Consider the following 10401-nt stretch of genomic DNA (forward strand, 5'->3'; position numbering starts at 1 on the left):
CCAATTCATAAAGAACACGTAAGCACATGCTTAACTTTAATCATATAGTTAAGTACTACTTAAGTTAAAAGGTACTGAATGTCATGAATTGGAGCCTTTGACTCTCAGTTCTAAGCCAACAGATCAGACCCATAAAAAGAGGGAGAAGGGGGGTAGGAAAAGCATTTGTAGGACCTTCTACAGCCTTGGGTGGCTGATAGTGACCATTAAAATGTTTATGATTTGAAATTTAATATTGATCCCTGCACTTTGCCATTTTGCTCTAAGAAAATGACACTTGTTCAGTAAAAATGAGACAGCCCTACTCTTAGTGTTTTACGCACCTGCACACACTCTTAGAATCATAGAATCATAGACTTTAAGGTCAGAAGGGACCTTTATGATCATCTAGTCTGACCTCCTGCACAATGCAGACCACAGAATCTCACCCACCGACTCCTGTATCAAACCTGTCTCTGAGCCATTGAAGTCCTCAAATCATGGTTTAAAGACTTCAAGGTGCAGAGAATCTTCCAGCAAGTGACCCGTGCCCCACACTGCAGAGGAAGGCGATAAACCCCCAGGGCTTCTGCCAATCTGCCCTGGAGGAAAATTCCTTCCCAACCCCAAATATGGTGATCAGCTAAACCCTGAGCATGTGGGCAAGACTCACCAGCCAGACACCCAGGAAAGAATTCTCTGTAGTAACTCAGATCCCACCCCATCTAACATCCCATCACAAGCCGTTGGGCATATTTACTGCTAGTAGTCAAAGACAAATTAATTGCCAAAATTAGGCTATCCCATTATACCATTCCCTCCATAAACTTATCAAGCTTAGTCTTGAAGCCAGATATGTCTTTTGTCCCCACTACTCCCCTTGGAAGGCTGTTCCAGAACTTCACTCCTCTGATGGTTAGAAACCTGTGTCTAATTTCAAGTCTAAACTTCCTGATAGCTAGTTTATATCCATTTGTTCTTGCTTGTGTCCACACTGGTACTGAGCTTAAATAATTCCTCTCCCTTCCTGGTATTTATTCCTCTGATATATTTATAGAGAGCAATCATATCTCCCCTCAGCCTTCTTTTGGTTAGGCTAAACAAACCAACCTCTTTGGGTCTCCTTTCATATGACAGGTTTTCCATTCTTTGGATCATCCTAGTAGTCCTTCTCTGAACCTGTTCCAGTTTGAATTCATCCTTCTTAAACATGGGAGACCAGAACTGCACACAGTATTCCAGATGAGGTCTCACCAGTGCCTTATATAACGGTACTAACACCTCCTTATCTCTACTGGAAATACCTCGCCTGATGCATCCCAAGACCACATTAGCTTTTTTCATGGCCATACCACATTGGCGGCTCATAGTCATCCTGTGATCAACCAATACTCCGAGGTCCTTCTCCTCCTCTGTACATCCAACTGATGCCTCCCCAGCTTATAACAATAGTTATTGTTATTAATCCCTAAATGCATGACCTTGCACTTTTCACTATTAAATTTCATCCTATCACTATTACTCCAGTTTACAAGGTCATCCAGATCTTCCTGTATGATATCCCGGTCCTTCTCTGTACTGGCAATACCTCCCAGCTTTGTGGCATTCTCAAACTTTATTAGCACATTCCCACTTTTTGGCCCAAGGTCAATAATAAAAAGATTAAATAAGATTGGTCCCCAAACCGATCCGTGAGGAACTCCACTAGTAACCTCCTTCCAGCCTGACAGTTCACCTTTCAGTACGACCCGTTGTAGTCTCCCCTTTAACCAGTTCTTTATCCATCTTTCAATTTTCATATTGATCCCCATATTTTCCAATTTAGCTAATAATTCCCCGCATGGAACCATATCAAATGCTTTACTGAAATTGAGGTAAATTAGATCCACTGCATTTCCTTTGTCCAAAAACATCTGTTACCTTCTCAAAGGAGATCAGGTTGGTTTGGCACGATCTATCTTTTGTAAAGCCATGTTGTATTTTGTCCCAATTACCATTGATCTCAATGTCCTTGACTACTTTTTCCTTCAAAATTTTTTCCAAGACCTTGCATACTACAGATGTCAAACTGACAAGCCTGTAGTTACCTGGATCACTTTTGTTTTCCTTTCTTAAAGATAGGAACTATGTTAGCAATTCTCCAGTCATACAGTACAACCTCTGAGTTTACAGATTCATTAAAAATTCTTGCTAACGGGCTTGCAATTTCATGTGCCAGTTCTTTTAATATTCTTGGATGAAGATTATCTGGGCCCCCTGATTTCGTCCTATTAAGCTGTTCAAGTTTGGCTTCTACCTCGGATGTGGTAATATCTACCTCCATATCCTCATTCCCATTTGTCATCCTACCATTATCCCTAAGCTCCTCATTAGACTCATTAAAGACTGAGGCAAAGTATTTGTTTAGATATTGGGCCATGCCTAGATTATCCTTAACCTTCCACTCCATCCTCAGTGTTTAGTGGTCCCACTTCTTCTTTCTTTGTTTTCTTCTTATTTATATGGTTATAGAACCTTTTACTATTGGTTTTAATTCCCTTTGCAAGGTCAAACTCTACATGGCTTTTGGCCTTTCTAACTTTATCCCTACATGTTCTGACCTCAATAAGGTAGCATTCCTTACTGATCACTCCCATCTTCCATTCCTTGTAGGCTTTCTGCTTTTTCTTAATCACCTCTCTGAGATGATTGCTCATCCAGCTTGGTCTACAACTCCTGCCTATGATTTTTTTCCCTTTCTTGGGATGCAGGCTTCTGATAGTGTCTGCAACTTTGACTTGAAGTAATTCCAGGCTTCCTCCACCTTTAGATCCCCAAGTTCTTCACTCCAATCCAATCCCCTTACTAATTTCCTTAATTCTTTAAAGTTAGCCCTTTTGAAATAAAAAAAACCTAGTCACAGATCTAATTTTGTTTATCCTTCCATTTAGTTTAAAATGAATTAGCTCATGATCACTCGAACCAAGGTTGTTCCCCTACAACCATTTCTTCTATGAGGTCCTCACTACTCACCAAAACCAAATCTAAAATGGCATCCCCTCTTGTTGGTTCAGCAACTACTTGGTTAAGGAATCCATCAATTATCGCATCTAGGAAAATCTGAGCCCTTTTATTATTACTAGCCCTTGCCCTTCAGTCTATGTCTGGGAAGTTGAAGTCTCCCATGATCACACAATTCCCATTAGTATTTACTTCATTAAAAACATTAAAAAGGTCTCTATCCATATCCAAATCAGATCCTGGCGATCTGTAGCACACCCCAAGCACTATCTCAGGGGAGGCTCTAGTAGCTTTCTTCCCCAATGTGATTTTTGCCCAGACAGACTCTGTCTTATCCATTCCATCCCTTCTTATTTCTTTACAGTCTACCTCATCATTGATATACAGTGCTACTCCACCACCTTTGCCTTTATTTCTGTCTTTCCTAAACAGCACATACCCTTCAATACCTGTACTCCAGTCATGACTACTATTCCACCATGTTTCTGTTATCCCTATAATATCCGGTTTCACTTCCTGCACCAGAAACTCTAGTTCCTCCATTTTGTTTCCTAGGCTCCTCACATTGTTGTACAAATATCTTAATTCTTGCTGTTTGGCTTCACTCACATTCTTTACCCAGACATTCTACCGCAGTATCACCTATTAGAATTGTATCTACAGTACCCTTCCTCCATATGTCCATTCTCCTGCCCACGACAGTATCCTTTCTTGCTTTGTTTTCTTCCCTCTTGATGTTAAAATCTGGTGTGTAGATTAGCTGGACATCTCCCAACCATCTCCCCACAATTCATAGGTAAAGCTCTCTTAATCAGTTGTGCCAGCCTCCATCCTAGAAGTCTATTTCCCACCCTACTCAGGTGAAATCCATCGCAAGAGAACAGTCCTCTGTCCATGAATTCCTCCCAGTGGCTATACATCCCAAAGCCCTCCTTGTAACACCACTGCCTGAGCCATCTGTTGATCACCATAATCTTGTCACACCTTTGTTGGCCTTCTCTAGGAACAGGCAGAATCCCGCTGAAGATCACCTGAGCCTCGATTTCCTTAAGTGTCTCCCCCAGCCTGGCACAGTCTCCCTTGATACATTCCAGTGAGAATCTAGCCGTATCATTCGTTCCCACATGAAGGACAATCAGCAGATTCTTTCCTGCTCCCGTTAGGATCCTCTTCAACCTCAGGTCCACATCCCGTATCTTAGCACCCGGCAGACAGCACACCCTTCTGTTCTCCAGATCAGCTCTAGTTACAGGCCCGTCTATTCTTCTCAGTAAGGAGTCCCCAATCACATAGATCTGCCTTTTCCTAGTGACAGTGCAATTCTCTGGTCTATCTCCTTTTCCCTCTGGCTGCAAGTCCTCTTGATTTCTATTCACCCTTGCAATCCTCTGCAACCCATCCCGTATTCTCCTGGGGCTCATGTTTGGTGTCATCTCCATTGACTCTTCCCCTCTCCTTATAGGGCTAGCTGCTCTTCTCTTCTTCCTTGCCCTCTCACCTTCAGCGACCACCTGCTGTGCCCCTTCTTCATTTTCCAACTCCGCAAACCTGTTCCTGAGCTCTATTGCTCCTTCACTAGCCTGTCTTTTCCTCTGCCTGGTTCGCTTAGTCACATGCTTCCACCGTCAACTTTCCTTACCCCGCAGTGTCCCCTCAGAGTTCTTTGGTCCTGCTTCCATCTTCAAGTCTGAGCTTTTCCCTTCGGCCTCATCATGTCTTTGCTCCATCATCCGCTCGAACCCCCTTCTAAACTTGACCAGAGTTTCCACCTGCATCTCCAATCCTCAGATCTGTTCTTCCATCAGTTCTTTCAGGTGGCACTTCATGCAGATGAAACTCTTTTCAGGTACCCCCTCAAGGATCATGTACATGCCGCAGCTTCCACATCCAGTCATCTTCATTGTGTCTTCCACTGCTTGGGTCACTACAACTGCTGCCTCTGAATTGGTCATAGGCTTCCCACCTAAATCCTGTAAATCTGGGAAACACAAACCAACCCAAAACACCACCACCTACAGCAAAACAAACCCCCAACAAGCACCAAGACACTGCTAGAACACTGCACACTCCCTTCAGTAGCCTGTGTGTTCCTCTGCCTACCTCTCTTAGTCTTCCCCAAAACTCCCCCTGTAAACTCCCACTCAAACTCCCCTGTTTACAGCTCTGTTTGCTGGCTCCTGTGCCGCTGTAGCTGTCTACCTTTATAGGACCCCTAATCAGAGAAGCCCTGCCTCCTAATCAGGGCTCAGCTTCTTTCCCAGCACATGCCCCTACCAGCCTCCACACATACAAATACAAATAGCTACAAATACCTTCTCCTCCAACAGAAGTCCCACTCAAACTCCCCTGTTCACAGCGCTGTTTGCTGGCTCCTGTGTCGCTGCAGCTCTTTAAATGAAATTAGACCATTTTTAAAGTTTTATCACTTAGCCAAGTAACTCACTGAGACAGAATTGAAGAGTAAACTCCATTTATTTTCCATTACCTTTATTGCTGTAGAAAATGTACATTTAAGCAAAATGAAAAATATCTACTTTCTGTCCCATTGGTTCCTATAAACAAATTTGCATATAGAAAAATAAGCTTTTGTGGAGTCCACATAAATACAATGCTGGGCTGTGCAATGTATATACTTTCCCTCTTTCTACTTTAGCTTACTTGTGGATGATGTGCTTCCACTCCAGACTGAAAGTAGAAATCTTCCATGCACTGTGTTAATTTTATCCAGAACAGAACAGAACAGAAGTCTAGGGCTGAATCTTGCAAGATGCCGAGCACTCAGGTCCCCATCCAGCTCATGATTAGTCCTGTTGACGTCAATTTGGCTACTCCTATGCTTAAAGTTAATCATGTGCTTAAGTACTTTGCAGGATCATGGCCAGAATACTCATACCTTGCAGAATGGAGCCACTAATGATCATGGCAAATTAGATAAACTGAAGTGGGTGTGTTATGATATGGACTGCTGGTCCAATGGAAGCTATTGAATTGTGATCTGAGTGAAATGAAACCCAGATCCTAAGGGCTGCAAGACTGTAGCATCACATGAAAGAGTCCCCTAGGCGGCTTCCGTATTTTGGAGGTCTTAAAGAAACAACTTCTGTTCTTTCACATTAAGTGAGGTGTGCAAGTTTGTTGCACTCCAACATAAAGAGACTGCTACTGTGTGCAAATGAGATGAAGTGCTAGGAGTTGCACTCACACTGAGTGTTAGTAAACCTCAAGCCCTCTGCACTTCCACACCTTTACTTTCAGATGCAGAAGATAAAAATGGATGTAGGTCACGTGAGACTTGGCGTGAAGTATAAGCTGCACCATGTTAATCAGGTGCTTAACTTCACATTCCTCTCTGAGCCCCTAATTCCTGCCGTTGGGCAGTAATAATTTGGTAACTATACAACAAGGCAGGATTGGATCCCCCTGTGCTTCCTGACAGGCTATTTTACCTTGTGTTTATGTGTGCAGCACCCCACACCGGGGCTGGGAGGAACTGAGACCAGAATATGGTGTTTTAGCATATTAGTCGTATTCACTGAGATGCTATTTGAACATTTTATTAGCAAGTCTCAAACAGTATGAAATAATGCAAAAGGTAAATCTTAATGCACTCCCCTTAGACAAAAAGCTTTCTGCTAATCCTCTTGTACTCATTCAGAGCAACAAACGCTCAGTAAATGAATATATATTCGCATCACAAATAAGCAGGCTCCATCTAAGGAAAATGTTATTGCATTCAATGAGCATCTCAGCCCATCTTTGTTTACTGTAACTCAAACCAGTGTGTTCTGTTGATGTCAGCAGGAGGATATCACTGAACTGCTGTGGCCTCTGTGGGATATAGTGTATTCACAGAGCTTCTGATTAAATGAAAAAACAACAAAGAGGTTTTTATATTTTCTCTCTCTCTCTCTTTTTCTTCCAGGATCAATACCAGTTTGGCTATCGAGCCGCACTGGAATATCTGGGCAGCTTTGATCACTATGCAACGTAAACCCCCCTGACCCATCCTGGATTTTTACTGCAGGCCCTTTAAGATCCAGAGAGCCTCTTCTGAGCCATACAGTGTGCTTGAGAAGTACTTCTTAACTCCTAGCTAAAGACCAATTAGTGGGAATATTAAAAAAAAACAAAAAAACCACACACACACACACACAAAACAACCCAAGAACTATTCCAGGTGGACCAAGAATTCACAGTTTAATAACCTAACCAGAAATATAATAAAAGAATCCTGACTGGTGAGGCGTCTGAAGGATCTCATTTACAGATACCTCAAGGATTCAACTTTGGTTGAAATTAAAGGGAAGAGGAAATTATTGCAAAGAACCATCATCTTGTTCAGGATTGCATGATTGTTGCAAAGATGAATCTTGAGAGTACTGCAATTCAGTGCAAGATGTTTGTTAAAAGGCCGGTACCTGGCTTCTTAAAACAAAACGGACTCTTTGCTTCAACATCACCCCTTCCCACCATAATGCTCATAATAACACTTTAGGGGAAATGGGGGAATGTTTAAAAAGAAAGTCCTTGATTTAGTTTTTTAGTATTGTAAAGATACTGCTGACCTGTGCTTCATTTTTAACTGTGTAAACTTTTTCCTTTTTTTAACAAGAGTTTATCATTTGATGAAGTGAATTTAAAAAAAAAAGTTGCATAACTGTTCATTTTTTGTTTCAGAATTGTAGATTTTTTTAAGCTGTAGAACTGTTATCTGTAATATCTTGCTGTAGAAATGTTAAATAATTTGAAAATTTGCACATTTTTGTGCAGTCCTATATTTATCTACAGTACCACATTCTTCTTAGATATTACAGTTTGGTTTAATTTTGTTTTTATTTTAAAAAGAAATACTCTTAATCAGTTAATCAAAGTGGGGCTTTTTTGGTTTCTTTTGGAATCAACAGGGAGGCGCAAAGTATAAAGCTGCTACTAACACACACACACACACACACTGCTCTCTTTATAATTCTCTATCCATATCTATCTCTAGATATATCTACAGATATACAGACAGATAGACAGATACACATAGATGCATCAGTTCTTCCATGACTTGGATTTATTGAAGTGGTGGGAAAGTTTTCCAGAATACTACATTCAACCCATATGGTACTTTTTGAACATCTCTGCATTTCCAAAGTCCATAGCTTTTTGGTAAGAAGGGAAATGAGGAATGCACATCAGTGATATTTGACCCTCACCCCGACTCAAAAAAAAAAAAAAAAAAAGATTGTTTATATAGACACAGTCACACAAAGATACACATTATGTGGTTGAGGCTTCCAGTGAAGTTCAATATTTGTAACACTATAGTGCAATAACAAACCATATTATTAAGTATAGGAGGTGTGCATGTGGAAAAGGTCAGTGCATATCCCTTTAGGAGGGGAGAATGTTGTAATATAGCTATCAAGATGTTTAAAAGTATATTCAGTCATATATTGTCTATAGTATGTGCTATGAAATTTGCATTTAGGATGTGTAACAGGGCAAAGCCAAACTCATGTTGCTCTGTTAATAAACTAGAAATATTTTGTGGCATACAGCATTATTTAGAGATGCTGGTTTTTATTTTTATTTCACATTTAGAGTGCCTTATATTTGATGCCTATTTTGATAGCATATCTTTAAGTTTTGTTATGTCTGTATTTACATTAGTTACTTCATATCTTTGCTACTCTTTTCAATTAAAGCATTATCTTTTTAGCACATGTACAAAAACACTTTGAATAATACGCATTCCTGGTTTTTAACCGAATATGGGATGTTAATAAATGCAAGCCCAAAACATTTGGGTAGTTAGGGCCCTTTATCCTTTCATAACTCCAACAACAGACATGCCCACTACTTTAAGGTTCCTTCCAAATTGGCTCTCATAAACCACAGTGTTGATGATTACAGTATTGCCATTGCGGAGATGTAGGACTGCACTAGTAGTAAGTAGTAGTTGTTGTTAGCAGTACTCATGCATCATTCCTTTCCAATCCTGCTCACTGTACACGTCAGTAGGCCCACTGAAGTCAAATTATTGGTCGCAATGGGAGCGTTAGTATGGGTAAGGCAAGCAGGATTTAGCCCTCAGAATATGCTTTAAAATGACTTTAGATTTCCATTTGAGAGAAAAAAATTCTTTAAACAATGTTAAATATTTTCTGAGACTCTAGCTGAAGCCATTTACAGTGGCCCAGGTCTCTGTCATGCCTTGTTCCATGTTAGCACACAAAAATCAAAGGAACTCTTTCTTTCAGGTGTCAGTTAAGAACCATACGTATAGTTCAGCTATGTTGGTGTAACATACAGGATTTATTTTTTCTTCCATATTTCCCATCACTAGTAGAAAGAAATGTATGAAAGACCAAACACTAGCAAGCATTGTATTTGAGCACTTTTGTAGAAAAAAAAACAAAACAAAACAAAAAACAAATATAAATATATATATAATAATAATAATAAAAGTATTATAGAAGGCTACCTCAAGAACGAAATTCATTAACTTATATCAGAACCAGAGAAGAATGTGCACTATGTTTCTTTTTTTCTTCTTTTTGATTTGTATCTTTTGAAGAATTATTAAAGTGCCAGATTACGTAGTGCAGTCATGTTCTTTTAGCCAAATGTAGTCAGATATACACACCATTTTAGAAGCACAGACTAGGGAGGGCTGTTGCACACCAGAGCTGTTAACAGGTCAGAGGCTTCTCTCCATGAAACTTTTGCAAATTCTAAAGAAAAAGGGGAAAAATCAGAAATAAATAGTGAGGGAAAGTATTGTAGGACAAATGAGACTGCAAATATTCCAGGAATCTTGCTGTTGAGGAGTTGTTTCTAAAGATAACTGTTAGCATCATTGATGTGCATTCCACTTTCTGTACACTAATGTATAGTCATTCTATAGTTAATTTAAAGAAGAAGCATCTTTATCTGCATTTACCATAATCTTCCAAGCTTAGAATTGATTTCATCAGCATAACCAGTACGGTGCTATTATTTACCTATGTATGTGTAGTTATGTATAATTTTGTAATTAGTTACAATGGAAAAAAGACTCAAAATATATAAAAATGATTTGTACAGAACTTTATTTTAGCTCTTTTTTTAAAAATGATTGCATGGTTAGACAATGGAGAGGCTGGCTGGGGGAAGGGAGGGCCCTCTAGGGAGATCTGCACTTTCTATACCTTTGTACTATGCACTGCCCTATTGATTCTACACCCAATAATGTTATTACTTGAACCCATCTGTAAGAAACTGCTTATGAAAATCCACTTATGTGTATGTAAATAACACAGAACATGTAAAAATGGGGAGGGGAGTTTGCAACAGCAACAAATGCAACAGCTTTTTTTTCCTTTTATTCTTCCTTCCTTCCTTTTTTTTTCTTTATTTTTCTTCTTTTTTTTGTTTTTGTTTTTGTTGGTTGGT

The 10401-nt window shown here is 39.9% G+C and overlaps 1 protein-coding gene across 3 annotated transcripts in view; it reads left to right on the plus strand.

Annotated features, from left to right (window-relative positions):
* The window catches only part of PTPRD (protein tyrosine phosphatase receptor type D), a 1010945-nt gene extending 1000890 nt beyond the window's left edge, over positions 1-10055 (plus strand). For all 3 annotated transcript variants that reach the window (XM_039543118.1, XM_039543120.1, XM_039543119.1), the window contains one exon: positions 6902-10055. In XM_039543118.1, the coding sequence (XP_039399052.1) occupies positions 6902-6970 (69 nt within the window). In that variant the 3' untranslated portion in view covers positions 6971-10055. The remainder of the gene's footprint in view (positions 1-6901) is intronic.
* The last annotated feature ends 346 nt before the right edge of the window (positions 10056-10401 follow it).

The sequence above is a fragment of the Mauremys reevesii genome, linkage group 6 (genome assembly GCF_016161935.1).
Source record: "Mauremys reevesii isolate NIE-2019 linkage group 6, ASM1616193v1, whole genome shotgun sequence".
In the NCBI taxonomy this organism is placed as follows: Eukaryota; Metazoa; Chordata; order Testudines; family Geoemydidae; genus Mauremys; species Mauremys reevesii.